Source organism: Arachis hypogaea, chromosome 16, assembly GCF_003086295.3.
Source record: "Arachis hypogaea cultivar Tifrunner chromosome 16, arahy.Tifrunner.gnm2.J5K5, whole genome shotgun sequence".
Taxonomy (NCBI): domain Eukaryota; kingdom Viridiplantae; phylum Streptophyta; class Magnoliopsida; order Fabales; family Fabaceae; genus Arachis; species Arachis hypogaea.
This window is the reverse complement of record NC_092051.1, coordinates 8,400,123-8,421,141: the sequence shown is the minus strand read 5'-3', so window position 1 is coordinate 8,421,141 and position 21,019 is coordinate 8,400,123. Positions and strand designations below refer to the sequence as shown.

Below are 21,019 nucleotides of genomic sequence, written 5' to 3'. Positions count from 1 at the left end.
TTACATGTTTCTTCCCCTTGGCAAAGTTGAAAACTCTATACCAATTGGCAGATAACCCATTATTTATTTTTTATTTTTTATAATAATGCTATATTAGCCTCTAGAATAGACTAGTATACAAAACATCAAAAAATAAAGGGAAAGGCATATATAATGTGTATTCATATTTCTAAATTCTAATCATACCGCTCTCTTTTGTTGTTGTGCGGTTGTTTTTGTATATAAGATTGTTTACATAGTATTATTGCATTTTAATAATCTGCTTTCATTTTTGGATATATAGACGGGAGCAACTTCTACCGTCCAAAAATGCAAGAACTCCCCAACAAATCAAAAGTCTTAATTAACAAGAAATCCAAACCAAGTAGAGTGGCACATAAAACCGTTAAGTTGAATCTAAAGTTTTGTTATGGAAGTGCGTGAGGTTTACACCTTTATAACCCTAGATCAACGATTTTGAATTTATGGATGACACAATTGTTATTGATGTTCACCATTTTTGCAGAGTAAGGAATATAACGTTTGAAAATCATTTTACAATCAATCATACTATATACGGACATCATAAATTAACTGTGATGTTACACGATTAAGACGTTTTGATAATTAATTTCAACTAAGTTTATCCAATAGATTATTGGCATAATAAAAAAATAACTGAAGAGAAAGAGAAGTCACATAAAAAGAAGACAAAAAAAATGACTTGTGAATAAATGAAGTATTTTTTTGTGCATTTTCTCAATTTTCTTCGGCTGATTTTTATTGTGTCAATAAACTATTGGATCAACTTAGTTAAACTTAGTTATTAAAATTACTTTTGGTTATATAGCATCCCTGTTTTATTTGTTGCTATAATTAGCATTCTTTAATTTTCTGCGCCACAAATCAAGTACTAGTGTTTTACTAGTTTCTAATCAAATTAATGAAAACCCATTTGCATCTTCTACAAGGAAGAGAAACACTTGGATAGCTACTTAGCTTTAATAATCTGCTCTAAGCTGAAGGTCAAACAGATTTATGTGGGAAAAGTATTGTTCTTCATTTTTTTGAAAAAAATCCAAACCATTCACAAAAATTTTCTTTTTTGGGGTAGAATCTATAACTCTTTTAACGATTATATGACACTTTATAAAGTGTAATATTATATTTAAGTCATAGTCTCATAATATTATATTTATTTAATTTTTTTAATGCCATTATCCGGTGATTGTGATTTTGAGTGAACTACTCAGATTTGAGTTTTATTTAAAAAAAAAGGACTAATCTAATTTTTTTTAATTAAATTTCTTTCGAATGAGATAGTTTTTTTTTTCTAAAATTAGGAGTAAGACTCGAACCCTATATCTTTATATGAGGATGAAGAGACTATCTCATTTGAGATATAGTTCCTTGGCTTCAAATGAGATAGTTGATAAAATAAAAAAATAAGTGTTTAATCACTTTTAAATTAAAATAATAATATTTCACACCTTTACTTTATCACGCAAATTAATTTTATTATGGAGCCACAGTTTGTGCTAGACGGCGTTATGGAGAGGAGGAAAGCTTTATATTGGTATGGTGTCAGTGCACATACAAATCGGACCGAGGGACTTGCCCTAGCCAAATCGGACCGTGCGAGTAGTGGTAAGCACGCAGACCGTCCGATTTGTAGAAGAGTCCTCCACGCGTCGCACCCCCATAGCTCCCCAGGACGATGCCCCTTTTAACCCCACAAGTCCCCTTCCTATCCTCACTTTTCCCTTACTTCCCCACCCACCGAGTTGCATGCCATCTTCTTCCTCCCTGAAACCCGAAAGCTTGCTGCTTCTCATCCGTGGGCTTCTCCAAAAAATTTGAAAATGTCCCATAAATCAAAACCAAGAAAGATTGATCGGCCGGAACTTCACATTGTAAAATATCTCAACTATTCTGATTATGTAAGTTTATTTGTTATTTTTTTTATATATTTCATAATTCTGATTATTATTTTTGAAATTTAGTTAAGTTTATTGTTGTTAGAACTTGAACTGAAAATGATTGAGTTTATAATTTTATTGATAAAATTTTAGAAATAAATGTTTAAAAAAAATGTAAATGTAGTTGATTCTTGTTTAAAATGGTTTATAATATAGGCTGATTTTTTTGGTTATAAATAAAATAAAACAGGCGTTTTTAAAAATTTTTGGAGTAATATTAGAAGTTATAATTAAGTAGTTATAGTTAATTGTAAAAATTTAGGAATATATGTAGTTAGAAATATATATTTTTAATTTGCGTTATTCTTGTGGTTGAGTTTTTGCTAAATATAATGGATTAGTAATAAAAAAAATAATTTTTTATAATTTTTTTAACAATAGTAGAGTTATAGTTAATTAGTTAACTATTATAATTAATTTTAAAAATTTAGGAATACATATTTAAATGAAACTTAGATAAGTGTGTTTAAGTATAATTAATTTTTGTTTATAATTTTGTTCCAATATAATAGATCGGTATTAAAAATTACTTGTTTATAAATTTTTGTAATAATATTATAAAGTAGAGTTAAGTAGTTACTTGTTATAATTAATTTTAACAATTTAGGATTATATGTTTAAATAATAGTTAGGAATATATGTGTTTAAATGTAATTAATTGAGTCTTGTGGAGAATTTTTTTTTCAATATAATAGATTAGTAATAAAAATGACTTGTTACCAATTCTGTGTAATAATATTAGTAATAATAATTAATTAGTTAACTTTTATAATTTCGTTCTTTAATTTTTGTGGAATAATTTTTTTGGAATAATGTTGACAGAAATATGTTATTTTAGGGGAGGTTTTAGTATTATCAGTAAAATTATATATTTTAATTAGATATTTTTATATTATGTATGATAGTTGTGTAATCACAATAGTGATTTTGCTATGCGTGTGCAGGGTGAAAGAATGTTGACATGTGATCACCATGTTCCTCCGGATCGGTACAATGAGAGGGTGGAGGAGCATTTACGATCTACTGGTTTTTACCATGTCGTTCAGATTGAGGTTGTTTAATGTCAGAAAGCACTGGTAAACGCTTTAGTGGAAAGGTGGCACCCGGACACATATACCTTTTACCTTCTAGTTGGTGAATGTGTCGTGACACTGGAAGACGTGGCTATGATCTTCGGTCTTCCGACCGATGGTCTTCCAGTGACAGGGATGACTTTGAATAGTTTCGAAGCCTTAGAGGCGGAGTGTCTGCACCAATTTGGGGTTGCACCGTTAAAGTCGCAGTGTCGAGGAAGCAGCATAAAACTTACGTGGCTACGGGATTTAAAAGAACGGTTACAGTTGACTGATGAAAACAGTATACAGGTGTACGTTAAGTGCCACATAATGTTGTTGATCGGTACGATCTTGTTTGGAGACAAGACTGGGGCATTTGTCCACTGGAAGTTTCTGCCTCTTCTCAATGATTTTGTTAGTATTGGACAGTATAGTTGGGGATCAGCATGCCTGGCACACCTGTACAGGAGTTTATGCAGGGCATCACGGTTTGACTGTAAGGAAATCGATGGTCCGTTAACACTTCTACTAGATATTTTTCTTGACATCTCCGAATCAATCTTCTCACAAATCACACCTTTAAGCTCTTCAAATAAAATTGTGAATGGAATAACAACATCCAACGGATCTTCACAAACAAATTTTACCCCTTCAGACGTCTGCAACAAAATCTGACCAAAATAATACACTTTCAAAAGGACTCTATCATCCATTCTTCTCACTCAATTAAATAAACACAAATACTTCACTATGAATTTTTCTCTATCCAAGCCAACCAGCTCAACAACTGACCATGAGAAAAAAGAAGAAGAGAAGTCGAAGAAGATGAAGAATGTTAGATCTGGTCGGCGGATTAAGATTTGCAGACCTTCGCAAGTGTATATATATACACACAAATTGGACCAAGAGACTTCTCTAACCTAATTCAAATATATTATATAATAATAAAAACGGACCATTCGATTTTTTTTAGTGAAAATAAAAAAAAAATTTACTCCTCCACAACTCGGACCCAGTGAGTTGCTCAACCTAAATACAAAAATTCGTTAACAACGAAAATGGACCATGCGATTACCTTAAAGTAATATAAAAAAAATTTTGTTCATGTACAACTCGCAGGGTTGGATTTCCTTAATGTTATTTTCGTCCCTCCTCTCCATGCAAAACGGACCCTCCGATTTGCTCAAAGAAATCTAAAAAAGGAAATCATTGGGTCCGATTTCTTATCACCAACTCTAATAAAAAAACCTGTCCCACATATTGGTCTAACTCCTCCTCATCCCATAACCCGGCACAACACACCCAACTCTTCCATAACCAAAAAAATCAGCCACTTTATCAAATATATTAATCAGCGAAAATTTAGGTACAATTAATTTTATACGAAATTAATCTATGAGAGTTGTTAGATGATAATTTTATACGAAAAGATTGATTCTGTGTTTAGACAATTCTTGTGGAAGGGAAAGGTGGGGGAGCGTTGTTTAAATTTGGTCAAGTGGAGCAAAGTTGCCACTCCAAGAAAATATGGAGGCTTGGGAATTAGAGATACTCAATGCGTAAATTTTGCTTTACTCGGAAAGCTTGTTTGGCAATTATTGCATAATAAAGATAAGTTTTGGGTAAGAATTATGTTGGCAAAATATTTATCTGGGAGTTCTTGCTTTTCACCCAAATTTTCTAATAATGTTTCAAGCACTTGGCGAGCGATTTATAAGACAATAGAAAAGCTTTGTGATGGTTTTGATTGGTGTACAGGCAGGATGTCTCAATCCTTTTGGTATCATGCTTGGCGACCATGTGGAACGCTAGCTCCTTTGGTTCTTTTTGTGCACATTTCTGATTCTCACTTGAAGTTAGAAGATGTCTGGCACCTTGGACATTGACAGTGGGATATTCTTTGCACAATGATTCCGGAAGAAGTTAAACTTGATTTGATGCTCTTTGATCCTATCAAGCACGTAGGAGATAAAATAGGTTGGTTTTGGACAAACTCAAATACTCTCACCTACTCGACTAAAAGCGGGTATGAATGGCTATTGAAGAAGAAATTTGGCTAGAATGATAATGAAAATTGGCTTTGGCTTTGGCGCTTGAGAATACCAGAGAAGATAAAGTGTCTGCTCTGGCTTTGCTTCAACAACGGAGTTCCCACAGCTAGTTACCGGTTTCAAAGAGGTATTTCTACTTCTGATTTTTGTCAGAGATGTTATCTTGCTCTAGAGGATATTAACCACTGCTTTAGGACTTGCCAAAAAGCTCGTCAGATTTGGATTAGCTTAAATTTGGGAATGACTGCTGAGGACTCTAGTTTGGATTTTGTGTCTTGGATTCGTTCTAACCTCAACAAAAATGAGTTTCTCTTTGCAGCGGCCTTTTGATGGATTTGGAGGGATAGGAATAATGACATCTTCCACCAAGATGATCCATGGAGTAAGGAGAAAATTGTTCACTTAGTTAAACATGCTGCTCGAGATTTCTCTAATGTTGTTATCAACCAAAAACATATTATTCCTTCTTCTTTGAAATATAACTGGGAACCACCTCCAATGAATGTCTGTAAAGTGAACTGCGATGCAAGCGTTTTTGAAAATGAGCAATTAGCTGGCTTTAAATGTATTATTAGAGACAGCATGGGAATTTGGATAAAAGGTTGTTCTGCCAGTATACCTCTTTCTAGTGTTCTCTGTTGTGAGTTTCATGCTATTTGGATAGGGCTTGTTATGGCTTGGGATTGCGAGTGCAAAGAGGTCATATGTGAAACTGATAATCTTGATGCGTTTCTTCTTGTTTCGCGTGGCACAACCAGCATGATTAGGAATGACTCTAATCTGCTTGACAAAATCAAAGAGATACTCCGGCGCAATTGGACAGCTACTTTATAGTGCTCATCCAGCGAACAGCAAATAGAGCGGCTGATTTAATGGCTAAGACTGCTGTTTTAAACAAGCAAGTGTATTTAGAGTGGTTACTGCCTCCTAATAATTTAGACATTATTATTAGAGAGGAGTACTACTCTTTTTCTTAGGTCTTTTTTCTTTGTGTTATGTTCAATCACAAAAAAAAAATTTATTAAATTATTTAACGACTCTCAACTATCAACTTCACATGAAATTAACTGTATCTGAGTTTCAGCATTCGTTGCTATTATTGCTATTCTGCTTTACTTAAAAATAATAATAAATATAAGTTTGATAGTTCAACTAAATTATAAAATATCATAATTTAATTAATCTTATATCTTTTGTAACTAACTTGTGATTCTCTTTCTATCTCTTCCCGCGCCTACACTGCAAATACCTTCTGATGACTATCAACAAAACTAACGAATTATTCCCTGCAGCGCACGTTAACATAAGTGTCACCTACCTAGCGCACGTTAGCCGACACCAATGCTTCCCTACACCGCCCTCCGTCTACCATCCTTTCTCTTTCTCCTCGCTCCCCCACCTTATCCTACGCACCCCTCCTTAGGGTTCTTCTTCTTCTTCTTTTTCTCTTCCTCTTTCTTCATGCTTCGTCGGAGAGTTAGGGTTTTCTCACTTCAGACTTCATAGTTGCTTCACAGCACATGGATCACAGAACAAAGTCGAAGGACTCGCTCAACTACTCCACTCTCTTCAATCTCGAGGTTCGTTGCATTTCGCTCTCCCGAGCTTTTTCTTTCTTCATTTTTCGTTTGATTCCGCTTGTTCTTCAAAAGCAGTGTGTTTCTTCGGACCTTTGATGTCTGGGATGGGGTTTATCAAACTGGAAATTCTACCCGGCTTTTTCTCCCCGGGTGATTTAGGTTGAATTGTTAATTACGTTTTTAGGTAGAAAGAGAAAAAAAAATTCAAGGCCTTGTTATGGTTGTTTGTTAATTTTTTTTATTGTTTTTCTATTTCTGATTGCATTGTTTTGTAGTCTTTGATGAACTTTCAACTTCCAGAACAAGATGATGATTTCAATTATTACGAAAATAGTAGTCAGGATGAGAGCAGAGATAGCCAAGGTAAGCGTTATTCAATTTCCTTTTTTTCCCTCTTTTAACTTCGTTGTTTATTATATGTGCTTATTTTCAGCTTGAGGGGGTCTTTATTTAGTTGGATTTATATGATTGTGAATTATGGTTATATTTTGATATTACTGTTTTTGGTACTGATTTGTTGGTTTAAGAGCTTTGGATTAAAGTGTAATTTGTGTCATCGGGGTGCTGCTGTTAGTAGGTAGGGCTGTTGCAAATTACAGTAATGGGAATATGCGTGGTAAGGAGGTGAGTTCGGCGAAGAAGAGGAAGTGGTCTCAGAACGGGGACAATGAGGAAAGGAGCAGTTATTACAGGACACACGTGACGGAAGAGCGATATAGGTCGATGCTTGGAGAGCATATTCAGAAATACAAGAGGAGGTTTAATGATAACTCATCTAGCCCTGCTCAAAATCAGGTTGCTGCTCCTCTTCTCAAAAGTAGCGTGGGTTCAAAAGCTCACAAGTCAGGGAATGAACTCAGGAGAGGACTACATGCTGCAGAGACTACATCTGAGTGGATGAATGGTTCCAATTCTCAGAAAATGGGAAATTACCGTGATTCTGATCTCTTGAAGCAATATTGCCCCAATAGGTTTTGCCTTCTCTACTTTATTGCTTTCATAATGTTGGAGTATTGATATTTTGATCTAACTCATGATACAAACCACCATACCTTCTGTAAACTTCTTCAGGATAATATATGAACCTGCTTTTTTGGATATTGGGGATGGTATCACTTACAAGATTCCTCCAAGATATGATAAGTTAGCTGCATTGCTCAACCTTCCTACCTTCTCAGAGATCCATGTTCAGGATTTCTACTTAAAGGGTACCTTGGATTTGGGATCCTTGGCTGAAATGATGGCTGCTGATAAAAGATTTGGGAACAGAAACCGGATAGGCATGGGGGAAACCATACCCCACTATGAATCACTTCAGGCACGATTGAAGGTCATGTCAGCTTCTAATTCACCTCATAAGTTCAGTCTGAAAGTATCAGACTTGAACTCCTCCATTCCAGAGGGGGCTGCTGGAAACATCAAGCGATCTATTCTGTCCGAGGGTGGTGTATTGCAGATTTACTATGTGAAGGTTTTGGAGAAAGGGGACACTTATGAGGTATCTACCAAATGATATCATGGAATTTTTTTCGTTGCTCTCTCTATACATGTTTTTCATTTAGCTTGTCTTTTTTAACTGCTTCAGATCATTGAACGAAGCCTACCCAAGAAGCAAAAGGTAAAGAAAGACCCTGCTTTGATAGAGAAGGAGGAAATGGAAAGAATTGGTAAGATTTGGGTGAACATTATTAGAAGAGATATACCCAAACATCAGAGGAACTTCACTGCTTTGCATCGAAAGCAGCTTGTTGATGCCAAGAGGTTTGCTGAGAACTGTCAGAGAGAGGCATGCCCTGTTCCTCCCCTTAATAGATTTTTGTGTCAGTTAGATTCTGCATTGCTTTGTGTTGTCTAATCTAGTTTATCCATCTAATCTGAAACTTCCCACCTCTCATTTTCAGGTTAGGCTGAAAGTGAGTAGATCAATTAAATGGACGCGGACTGCTGGTATACGCACCCGAAAACTTGCTAGAGACATGTTGCTATTCTGGAAGCGAATAGATAAGGAGATGGTATTTTTTTAATTCCTTGCCAAATTTTGTTGATGCTATTATGCTGGTTATTGAACTCTGAATGATGCTATATTTCAAGAAGCAATCTTCATACGTGATTATGGTGAAGTTTAGAATAATATGACAGTTACCAAATGGCTTCCTCTTAGGCTCCATCTTTATTCTTGAAAACTGAAAACAAGTTTCATGCATGATGGTAGTTGATATTTGGTAGAAGTTTTTCTTAGCTTGCTTATTGTGCACATACCTGCTGTTTTATATTCTCCTGTATCAACTGGATTGTTGAAATGGTATTGCACTTTTTTGTACATGTATTTGTAATCAATTAATCTAGGTGGCATTTTGAATCGTTAGTTTTTGAGATTCAATTGAGAAGAATTGAGATTTGTTTAATAGATGTCACACTAGTATTTTGGTTATGGTTGGAAAGGGGTGGTGTTTTGGTAGACATGCAGATCAGATAATCTACATGCTCTTGGAATTGAATGTGCATATGGTCTCGCAAATGTAAATCTAAGTTGTACATTTGACTCAAATGTGGTGTAATTACTGATTTTAAAATTTCACTCCTTGCAGGCAGAAGTACGAAGACGAGAGGAGAAAGAAGCTGCTGAAGCTTTGAGGCGTGAACAGGAGCTTCGTGAAGCAAAGCGGCAGCAGCAAAGGCTGAATTTTCTTATACAGCAAACTGAGCTGTACAGTCACTTTATGCAGAACAAGTCAAGCTTAGTATCAGAAGCTTTACCCATGGGTGATGAAAGTACAAATGACCAAGATCTAATTGACTCTTCAACTTTTGGGCGTAATGAGGAGGAAGATCATGAAGAGGCTGAGTTGAAGAAGGAAGCTCTGAAGGCTGCTCAAGAAGCTGTTTCCAAACAGAGAAGATTGACAAGTGCTTTTGACACTGAGTGCTTGAGGCTGCGCCAGGCTGATGAAGCTGATTTACTCCAACCAGAAGTTGCTGGAGCAAGTAATATTGATTTACAAACCCCGTAAGTCTCCCGTCTTCTCTCTCTCTCTCTCTCTCTCTCTCTCTCTCTCTCTCTCTCTCTCTCTCTCTCTCTCTCATGTGAATTCATGTAACTCTTGTGTACTACACATAAATGCACTGCATTCTTTTTTTTCTTGTTCTAATAGAGTTTTATGTATTGTAATATTGCAGCTCAACCATGCCAGTGGCCTCCACAGTTCGGACACCAGAATTGTTTAAAGGTGTTCTCAAAGAGTATCAGCTAAAAGGTCTTCAATGGCTAGTTAATTGTTATGAGCAGGTTGGTGAGCATTTGTAAATAAAGTGTCTTCTTTTCTTTTTTGTTTGGCAAGTGTTTTTTTTTTGCATTGGTAATTTTTTTGTCTTTCAGGGTTTAAATGGTATTCTTGCTGATGAGATGGGTCTTGGAAAGACCATTCAGGCTATGGCTTTTTTAGCCCATCTAGCTGAGGTAGCTATTCATCCTGTTGTAACTACAAGCTAATTTTTTATATTTTGTAGCTTTATTTTGACTTGTTTCTCCTATGCAGGAGAAAAACATATGGGGACCTTTCCTGGTTGTTGCACCTGCATCTGTATTAAACAATTGGAATGAGGAACTTGAGCGCTTTTGCCCTGAACTGAAAAGACTTCCTTATTGGGGTGGGGTTGCAGAGCGGTCAGTGCTTAGGAAAAGTATTAACCCAAAGGATCTTTATCGCAGGTAATGTCAATTTCATATTCTTTTCTTTTATTGAGAAAAGAAAATTATTAATGAGAACGGAAAGAGTAAGAGGGGAGAGGATAATGTTTCCTCACAAGAAGAAAGCAAAAGGAAGGCCCTAAGAAGGGCAGATGGCAGTAATATCTAAATATATGGGCTACTTGTTAAAGAAAATGAACTTAACTTTTGCTAGCCTCAGCAGATATAAAATTATTGTGTTGCCTCTTTTGTTGGATTTTTTTTTTTTTGGGTGCTGGAAAAGTGGAAAATATTCAACCCTCTAATTACTGTGGTTACCATCCTTAACTTCTCTTTTCAGGGAAGCCAAATTTCATGTCCTCATCACAAGCTATCAGTTATTAGTTACTGATGAGAAGTTTTTTCGTCGTGTAAAATGGCAGTACATGGTTTTAGATGAAGCCCAGGCAATTAAAAGTTCTGCCAGGTATGTTATAATCCAACACTGGGTGTATAGGTGAACTACATATTTTAACTTTTCATCACTACTGCCATTTTTCCCCTTTTGAAACTTGGTTAATTATTTTATACAGTGCCCTTTTTAGGATCCAATTGTATGTTTTATTATTGTTTATTGTGTACTAATGAAATATTTCCATTTGCACTAACATCTGTCTTTGATCACTACTGTTTGAAAACATTATACATCTGACAGTATAAGATGGAAGACGCTCCTAAGTTTTAATTGTCGGAATCGCTTACTGCTGACTGGTACACCTATTCAGAATAATATGGCGGAGTTGTGGTCTCTTTTGCATTTCATTATGCCAACATTATTTGACAGCCATGAGCAGTTTAATGAGTGGTTTTCAAAAGGGTATGCATTCCTTAATAAACTCCTTTTCCATTTTTGCCAATATAACTAGTCTAACTTTATTGTATGACCTATCCGGCTATCCCGTGCCAGAATTGAGAACCATGCTGAACATGGGGGTACTTTGAATGAGCACCAACTGAATAGATTGGTGAGTTTTGTTTTTCCTATTTGATATTTGTAGTAACCTTGTAAGGTGATGGCTTGAATGTATACAATATTGTTAGAAATAAAGAAGATTTCGTATAATATCTTCAACAAATCATAGAATATCAAGGCATATCTGTGATGATATAAATAGCATAACATATGTGATGTGGGTTTACTTAATCATAAAATTTTATGATCATATCAATAGCTAGTGCGTTGAAATGAGGACGGTATGCTTTGGTTTTACATTTGGAGGAGCTGTTTGTAGCATTCATCATCTTCTCGCTTTTGTTGTATTCACAATGTATGCATAAGCTTATTAGTTGTGGTTCTAAAAGAGATATGACCATTAAAGTAAATAGGATGTATATATTGTGATGCTTATTTTTATTATTGCTTCACATTATGTAAGGGTGAAGATTAGGGACAGTATTGAACTATAAAAAGTCACAGGGTTTAATTATCTTGGGTTCACTCTGCAAAATGAAAAAATGAACCCCGTTTAATCACCCCCAAAAAAAAATGACAAAGAAACAATGAAACAAAATGTTGCCATTCTAATTAGCATTTTTTTTTTTCAACTTGGAGTTTTATCTTCTAAATCCTTTTTTACTTATATTTTATTTATTCTTCTTCTAACAGCATTCAATCCTAAAGCCGTTCATGCTGCGCCGTGTTAAAAAAGATGTAATCTCTGAGCTGACCACTAAAACTGAAGTTACAGTTCACTGCAAGTTGAGTTCTCGACAACAGGCTTTCTATCAAGCAATTAAAAACAAGATATCTCTTGCTGAACTGTTTGATAGTAATCGTGGACAGCTCAATGAGAAGAGAATTTTGAATTTAATGAACATCGTTATTCAACTAAGGAAGGTAGACAATCCAAACAAGTCAAGCTTTCTTCTCTTTGTTTTCAATTCAAGTATCTTAAAGTTTGTATTATTTTGTTAATTTTGAAATATAATATATTGTGTTTCAATTGTGTGATGTTCCTTCCATCCACCAAGATTGGCCATAATAAATTTTGGTCCTTTGATATGGTAGGTTTGCAACCATCCAGAATTATTTGAAAGGAGCGAGGGAAGCACATACCTTCATTTTGGAGAGATTCCAAATTCTCTTCTACCTCCTCCATTTGGGGAGTTGGAGGATGTATACTATTCTGGGGGTCACAACCCCATTTCATACGAGGTACTATTACTTCCACATGACTTATGTACTGTTTCACATCATTCAATGATATTAGATAATCTGTCATTTTGTTCTAAGTTCTCCCAAGTTAGAACCAAAAGTAAAATTTTATATTGCACTTTATTTAGAGTGATGAGATTTGTTGAAATTATAGGGTTTAGGTAGCAAAGGATAAAAAGAAAGAGAAGAGAGAAAGGACACACTAGAAAATATTATCTTAAATTGATATCGTACATAATGTTCAAATACCAAATTTTCCTGTATATTTATTAATACTACTGGCTAGGTCATTGTTGTAGTATTACTAGGATGTACAATCCCACACTAAAATATGCAATAAGATTACTATCCCTGAGTCCTTGATTAAATAAGTAAATCAATATGGAAACTTGGTATTAGGTATCTCTACATCAGTATGTTAATGATGCCTTCTTCAGTTTCTTTTTTGCTTTATTTATTTACTTATTTTTTGTTATTTTTCAGATACCAAAACTTGTGTATCGAGAAATTATGCAGAGTTCTGAGACTCTTGGTTCAGCTGTTGGTCATGGTGTCTGCAGAGAATCTTTTCTGAAACATTTTAATATTTTTAGACCAGAAAATGTTTATCGATCTGTTTTCCCGGAAGGTATGTGTGTTAGCAGTGGAGGCTTTGGTTTTACCCATATGACGGATTTGTCTCCACAAGAGGTGGCATTTTTGGCTAATGGTTCTTTTATGGAGCGATTGTTATTTTCTATGATGAGATCGGATAAAAAATTCATCGATGAAGTTGTAGATTTTCTTGTTGAGACCATAGATGATGATGATCCAGAATGTAGTAATCTTGAGAAAGGGAAAGTGAGAGCTGTTACTCGAATGTTATTGGTGCCATCAAAATCTGAAACTCAGTTTCTTCAAAGAAGATTTCCAACCGGGCCCAGCCATGCTCCTTTTGAGGCCTTGGTAGTCTCAGATCAGGATAGACTTTTGTCAAATGCAAGGCTGCTTCACTCGGCATACACATATATCCCACGGAGTAGAGCTCCCCCAGTATGTTGTGTTTGTTTATTGTTTAGTCATAAGTTATTTTTTATCCAATATATTTTCACCAAATCATTGCTTTTCGTGTTCATAGGTTGGTGTTCACTGCTCTGATAGAAACTTTTACTATAAAATGATTGAACAATTCCACAATCCTTGGATTAAGAGGTTGTTTGTGGGATTTGCACGTACATCTGAATGTAACGGGCCGAGAATGCCAGATTGTCATCATTTAATTGAAGAAATAGATTCTGAACTACCTGTTTCTCAGCCTGCTCTACAGTTAACACACAGTATTTTTGGGTCGTCTCCACCTATGTGGAATTTTGACCCAGCAAAGTTGTTGACTGTAAGTGTTATTTTTATCCTCCCCCTCCCTCCCTTTCATTAAGTAGCCTCCATTACCCTTAAGTTCATATCGGAAAGAAATTCTAATTTTATTATTTTCATATAGGACTCTGGGAAGCTTCAAACGCTTGATATATTATTGAGACGCTTAAGAGCTGAAAATCATCGTGTTCTTTTGTTTGCCCAGATGACTAAGATGCTGAATATTTTGGAGGTATATAGAACATTTTACAATTTTAAACCTGTTGATATTGGGTTGATTTATTTTTATGACATCTTCGAAGATGTGAATACATGGATAAATGTGGATGTTGTGATATCCCTTTGATTGTGATTGCCTCCAATGTAATGCTTACATGATGCCATCTTGGAAAGTGCGTTGGAAGATGCTCTCTCTCTCTCTCTCTCTCTCTCTCTCTCTCTCTCTCTCTCTCTCTCTCTCTCTCTCTCTCTCTCTCTGGGAAAAAAAAAGGGAGGGGTGGGGGGAGGGAGGGAATAATGATGTGATTTTTCATTTCACTAGGGACTGGGTTATTGTGGTATATTTGAAAGATGAAATTTTCCTACCATATTGAGGGAATAATGATGTGATTTTTCATTTCACTAGGGACTGGGTTATTGTGGTATGTTTGAAAGATGAAATTTTCCTACCATATTGAGGATGTATTTACAAAGCAATGTGAACATGTAATTGTTATACCTGTCCTGGCTTCTGGAATTGAACTTAGTATGGACTCTTTCTTTAATGTTGAGTTGTTGACGGATATCCGTCTTGCAGGACTATATGAACTACAGAAAATATAGGTATTTCAGACTTGATGGATCATCTACTATACAAGATCGTAGAGACATGGTCAGAGACTTCCAGAATAGGTAATACCATGGTTGTCGCCTTATAACTCTATCCGGTTTGACTTCTGAATGTTAGGTATATTTCATTAATGAGATCTCATTGATATTTGTAATTGATTTTTTTTTGTAGGCCTGATATTTTTGTGTTCTTGTTGAGTACAAGAGCTGGTGGACTTGGCATCAACTTGACAGCTGCTGACACAGTCATATTTTACGAGAGTGATTGGAATCCAACATTAGATCTACAGGCAATGGACAGAGCTCATCGTTTGGGTCAGACAAGAGATGTTAGTTCCATCACCTATCCTTTATATATCCTCTGATTCTTCCTTGCATATCAAGAACTTTGGTTCCTCCTCCCTGCTTTTTCCCCCTCTGAGCAGTGCTCATGTTTAATCCTACTTGTCTTCATCCATCCAACTAAAAATTAAATATAAGCATGTGATAGTATGGAGTATGTATTGCAAATGTTGCAAGCCTAGCAGGCTCTGTTTTAGAGGAGACAAGCCAATATGCTTTTATCTATCAGATTAATTTTTTTGGGAGGAATGGTTTAGATATGATATCAGAGTTGTCTATGATCAAGTGATCCTGCTTTCAACATTAGCGTTCACCTCTGTTTTAATAGCTAATTTTTTTTATCGCCGCATGGGATAAAGATGGGCTTTTGCAATATCCGTGCTGCAAGCAAAAGTACTCTTGAATTAGGGGGCAAGATATAATGTTATTAATATTCCCTCATGTAACAGCTTAAACTTTTGGAATTTAAGAGTTAGCGCCTAAATCCTGCACATTTGTTGCTTTGACAGACAAGATTGCCCCATCTTTTCTCAGTATTTAAATTATTTAGTTCAAAAATAACTTCAGATGTACTTTTAAAATTTGTAGGTTACTGTTTACCGACTTATATGCAAAGAGACAGTTGAAGAAAAAATTCTTCATAGAGCAAGCCAGAAAAGTACTGTACAAAACCTTGTAATGACTGGGGGTTCTGTTGGTGGTGATCTTTTAGCTCCTGAGGATGTTGTTTCTTTGCTTCTAGATGATCCCCAGTTGGAGCAGAAATTAAAGGAAATTCCCCTCCAGGTTGGTTGTGAATCTGCTAAACGAAATTCATGTATTTATGATATTTTGAATACTGAATATCCTCTAGGTAACTGCGTTAAACAATAAGGAAAAAAACTAGTTCCCGAAAGCATATAAACCTTTTCCTTTTCCTGATTATATTTGGCCTCAACTCTTCCAGGCAAAGGATAAGCAAAAGAAAAAACAACCTGCAAGGGGCATTTTCTTAAATGAAGAAGGTGATGCATCTCTTCAAGATTTAACCAACGCTGTACCCCAGGGTACTGTGGATAATGATCTTACTGTGGACACAGAGGGTTCGAAGTCTGCTAATAAAAAGGTATCGTGATACTTCTGCAAGTGCATGAATCTCGTTTCAACTGGTTGCATCATTAAAAGCTGCATAAATGTTAGTGTATGTTTCTAGTGTGTTTTTGGCAATGGAGCAATCTGTTGCACAATGTATCTGAATGTGGTTGAATACACATCTGCATACATTTTAATTAACTGTTTCTCCAGACAATGATATTCAATTGTCCTCTGCGATACTCTGTTCTTTGGATAATTCCATCGATTAAGTATATCTGCACTGTTGCTTCCAGAATGTAAAGAGGAGAAAGATCTTGTGAAATTTCAATTAGGTTGTACTCATATTTACTTCACGTTGAAGAGAATTTCGGTTCCTTTCCCCACAAAATTGAGGGAAATCATTTAATAAAACTAAACAACATGGCAACTTTTCTAGTTTGAATTAAGTTAACAATAATGCCCATGTGCAGAGAAAAGCTGCCTCGGATAAGCAAACTTCAAGGCTGAAGAGTTCTCAGAAGATAAGTGATGTCGGTATGTCAGCCATGGACGACGAATTGGATGACCTGAACACTGATCCAGTTGGCCAGAAGCCCAAGAGACCAAAAAGGTTAAAGAAGAGTATTAATGAGAGGTTCGAAGAGGCTTCTATTGGCACGGCCACTGCCGTCACAGAGCAGACCCAATATCCACCTCCACAGGATTTCACATCCATCGTTCCTAGAGCGGAAACGAGCCTAGACCCCTAAGTATGTGGTCTTGACCAAAAGCTGGGAGTAACTATTCTATTGCCCTCGTGGATTGATATATTCAGGGGACACTGGCTCTTATGCGACTGCAAGCAGTTGCAACCAAGTTGAGGAAGTTTTATAACCTAGGTTTGTATACGCTAGTGTTAAATATTTGTTGGTAATAGATATGCCCCTATTTTATCACTCACAGGGCTTTGTACAGATTGTAATATTAACCAAATTTTTGAGCCACGGCCAATATTTACTCCAATTATAATGAATATATACGGTAGTTCATTTCATGTAATATAGTCAGCTTGCTTGGGTATTTGATGGAAGGAAAGACGTCAAATTCGCTAGAATTTTTTGCAAGGAAGATGCAAATGTAACACTGACTACAGCTTTGAATAACACCGCTTATAAATTTCACATTGGATTATTATTCTTGCAAGTTGCAATTCTACGGGATAGTGGGATAGAAGATCCTCAATACTATCAAATCTTGATAACAGTAGAACAACAAAGCCGAAGACTATATTACATTGATGACCGTAGAACTAGTTTTGAACTCGAGAGAAATGAATCTCGATCCACATTTTAATAAAAGGTATCACAAGCAAATAAAGTAAATCCAGTACAGCAGAAATAGTTCTTGATCATTACAGTGCACTAAGAGCTTTGGCATGATGCTGGATGTGATCATCTATGAAGGTCGAAATGAAAAAATATGAGTGATCATAGCCAGCTTGAAGCCGCAACTTGAGTTGAACATTAGCATTCTTGCATGCCTCCTCAAACTTGCCAGGTAGCAGTTGATCCTTCAAAAATTTGTCATCTTCCCCCTGGAAAGTGCAGCAACTAGAAGTGAGAAAAAACCAAAATGAATTCAACAAAATAATGCAGATAGTTTATGCAAGGAAAAAACCGCCCCTTAGCAAAACATCATTCCGGAAGGAAGTCTCTTTACCTGATCAATCAAAATGTGGCCGGGTACAGCATTAAATTTCTTTATCAGACAGGTGGCATCATACTCCTGCAGTTTTCCACTCAGCGTTATTCTAATGAAAAATCAAGACCAATATGTCAATTAAACAAAAGTCAATTTCCACTCTTAACATACCTCCCAATCAGATTTATTGTCGCCGAGATAATTTGTGAATGCCTTCTGCCCCCAAGGGCAATTTATAGGATTTACAATTGGTGCAAAAGCGGAGACTGACTGGAACAAGCATGAAAGAAATAAACACGGAAGAGAAGGAATTAAGAATCATAGTAATTGATGTGATTCTAGAAATGACAAGATAAATCTTGTCTTTGCCCAAATGGATGAACTACGGGGATCTACAAACTTAAAAGTACCAAAACCTAGCAAATATACACATTTAAACGTTTTTAATTAGTATTATCAAATGTAGAATCCTTGTCTCTATATGAACCAATTTGATACGACTATACATGAACCCCTACACTAAGCATAATTAGCAATCATCCAAATTGATCAGTATGGCATTGCACCATAAAGTGCATTGACTTTGAAAGTGATACACTAGTTACAAATTTACAATACAATAATAGCTAGGCAACATAAATTATGTATATCCAAATAAATCCAACAAAATAAATACCCTAATGAAAAGGTACAGAAGTTCATGTCCAGTAGTAGCCTTGGAGGAAATTCATATTCTCACACAACCGATAGAGTGATAATATTTTACACTACTATGGTGTTTTAAGCTCCTTGGCACTTATTCGACATGACAATGATTACTTCAATTGTGAAATATGATAAGAACTTGATTGTGCAATACATAAGAGAATAACGCTCAGCCTCTAAATTAGCAATTAAATTACAACTGAATACAATGACAGGCCAGAAAAGAAGAAGAAGAAGAAAACATACTGAACATTAGTTTATAGCAACTCAGTTTCTAAAGCAACTCACAAACAATCTACAGAGCACATCAAAACTTTCAACAGTAAGATGATCCACAATTATCATGGAGATTTCTGAGAAAGTTAGAAGTATCTCCTACTACTACATTATAATTACAAGTTTATTGTCATATAGATGCAATACCTTATATTTATCCAGATTCTTCAGGTAGATTGTTAAAGCACCATGTCCACCCATAGAGTGACCAGATATAGAAGCATTTGATGTTTCAAGCTGCGGAAAATGATCACTCAGAAGCTTTGGCAATTCTTTGACAACATAGTCATACATCCGCCAATTCTTCCACTTCTCTTGTGTAGCATTGAGATAAAACCCAGCACCTAGTATGGAATGCAAACCAAACTAGGAGAACTTCTATAAAGAAATATAGGGGCTGCACAACTAAAGGTAGTTCCTATCTATAGACTATATCAGAAATTTTCCACATAACACTACAGTCGTACAATAAAAATGAGTTATCCTTCAATTTTTCCTTAAAAAACATAAGAAGAATATACATTGCACAATACAATAAATATAACGTGTAAATCAGTAAATCTGAACAATCACCGGTATTGTACTCCTCCAGGGGCATTAAAAAAAGATAGAAATAATAGTTTTTATGAAATTTAATAACCTCATACCAAGAAGAATCTTAAGGCAGACACAGCTGCAACTTTTTTAAATAGGCTCGGCTTGAAGCTTATGCTGAATAACCGAAAATAAATAGTCTCTAGGGGAAACATATGAACATACCTACACCAAAGTCCCAGCTATCTGCTTCTCCTTCTACATTTAAGCCTCCTGCATCATCATCATCAACAACAACAACAACTTAAATAACTCGGAACACAGAACACAGCTCTCAAAAAATGCGCAGAAAAGAACCCTAAGCTAGTGTTGCATTTAAATAAGTTTTCAGAAAGAACTTCAAAGACAATACTCAGCTGATGTTACAAAAATAATAATAATAAAAAATAACAAACAGTTTTCAGATTCAACTTTCTTTTTTCTTTTTCTTAACAATCTTACTCAAACGATCTACTACAATTTTTAAGAACACTTATACAAAAAATAAATACATAAACGCAAGGATGGATTCCGCAAATGCAGTGAATGTAAGTCAACAATATTGATCGAAGGAGACACACAGAAGTGCATTTGAGAGTTGATAAAAAAGAAGCATTACTAGGAGAAGTATCTGGAGCAACGAGAGCGAGGCCGTGAGCGGAAGCAGCACGCTGAGCACCCGATTTAGCGATGAAGTTCTCGTCAGTGCACGTCAGCCCCGACAGCCAGTACAGAACCTTCTCGAAACCATAACGATCAATAAATCATGCAATCGCAATCGCAATCGCTATTCCAATTCCGAAGTGAAATCGAAAGAAGAATAGTAAAACTTACAGGGAATTTGGCGGAGGAAGAAGAAGAAGAAGGAGGGAAGTACACGTGGAAGGTCATGGAGCATCCAAGTGTTGGACTGAAGTGCTTGTACCTCTTGTTGTAACCGCCGAACATCTTCGAGCTGCTGATTTCGCTTGGTGCCGTTTCCATTTCCGATTCACTCTTTCTCTTCACCTCACTCGCTACTCTCTACTCTCTACTCTCTGTAAGCGTTAATAATTGAACTTGCTTTCTTCTCTCCTCAAATATCTGCAAAACGTTGTCGTTTTCCGTACCTTCTATTTTTTGGGCCACATTGGGCCTACAAAACAGGCCCAAAGGAATATAAATCCAGTATCTTACAATTTATATATATAAAAAGATCTTCGGTTTGGGAAGCCCAATAGAAAGGAAGTAAAAAAAAAAAAAACTAAAAAAATATGGTGTTAAAAGTCAATTTTATAATAATTGCATTTATAGTGATTGAAATCGTGTTTGAATGCATGTTACATTGATGAGTAAGTAGTTCATATTTTGGTTATCCAACCTTAACGTCTGTGATTGGCATGAATATTTTAAACAAGTGAAAAAATGAATATCATGAGTTGAATATCTCACTCGGAGTCTATAAGTTTGACTTTTCCAAATTCGGCGTAACAACAACTTTTGTCTCGTTTTTCTTTTTTTCTCCCTAAAATTCTGTACTATTATTGTAAAGACTCTAGAGTATTCAATAATAAAAAAAAAATTAGGGGTCAGCAACTTTTTCAATTTTTGGCCAACAAAAAAAAAGTGAGTTTAGATAAAATCTCACACCAATCTCACACCATTAAAATCATTATTAATAAT

At 35.6% G+C, this 21,019-nt stretch overlaps 3 protein-coding genes across 6 annotated transcripts; 2 read left to right on the top strand and 1 right to left on the bottom strand.

The window, feature by feature from the left end:
- The first annotated feature begins 3,124 nt into the window (after window positions 1-3,124).
- Window positions 3,125-3,688, top strand: LOC112756568 (protein MAIN-LIKE 2-like). The gene has a single exon (XM_025805185.1). The coding sequence runs from the start codon at window positions 3,125-3,127 to the stop codon at window positions 3,686-3,688; it is 564 nt and encodes a 187-aa protein (XP_025660970.1).
- A 2,535-nt stretch (window positions 3,689-6,223) lies between these two features.
- LOC112755669 (chromatin-remodeling ATPase INO80) lies at window positions 6,224-17,161 on the top strand. 4 transcript variants are annotated; one of them, XM_025803908.3, is made up of 23 exons: window positions 6,224-6,644; window positions 6,920-7,007; window positions 7,219-7,615; window positions 7,716-8,142; window positions 8,230-8,430; window positions 8,546-8,656; window positions 9,233-9,651; window positions 9,822-9,930; window positions 10,021-10,101; window positions 10,181-10,353; window positions 10,673-10,798; window positions 11,027-11,188; window positions 11,279-11,336; window positions 11,978-12,208; window positions 12,380-12,526; window positions 13,010-13,558; window positions 13,644-13,898; window positions 14,004-14,111; window positions 14,676-14,770; window positions 14,880-15,036; window positions 15,638-15,835; window positions 15,996-16,154; window positions 16,594-17,161. In XM_025803908.3, exons 1-23 carry the CDS (start codon window positions 6,585-6,587, stop codon window positions 16,870-16,872), a joined length of 4,590 nt encoding a protein of 1,529 aa, XP_025659693.1. In that variant the 5' UTR covers window positions 6,224-6,584; the 3' UTR covers window positions 16,873-17,161. The 4 variants fall into 4 exon arrangements, with proteins under 4 accessions (XP_025659693.1, XP_025659694.1, XP_025659696.1 ...); XM_025803909.3 differs by having other exon boundaries at window positions 6,251-6,644; window positions 7,222-7,615; XM_025803911.3 differs by having other exon boundaries at window positions 6,262-6,644; window positions 6,945-7,007.
- Window positions 17,162-17,256: 95 nt separating this feature from the next.
- On the bottom strand, window positions 17,257-20,422 carry LOC112755671 (S-formylglutathione hydrolase). The gene is made up of 7 exons (XM_025803914.3): window positions 20,192-20,422; window positions 19,977-20,094; window positions 19,544-19,591; window positions 18,932-19,128; window positions 17,975-18,073; window positions 17,822-17,887; window positions 17,257-17,696 (listed from the first exon to the last, which is right to left on the bottom strand). The coding sequence occupies exons 1-7, from the start codon at window positions 20,339-20,341 to the stop codon at window positions 17,514-17,516; spliced, it is 861 nt and encodes a 286-aa protein (XP_025659699.1). The 5' UTR covers window positions 20,342-20,422; the 3' UTR covers window positions 17,257-17,513.
- Window positions 20,423-21,019: the final 597 nt, after the last annotated feature.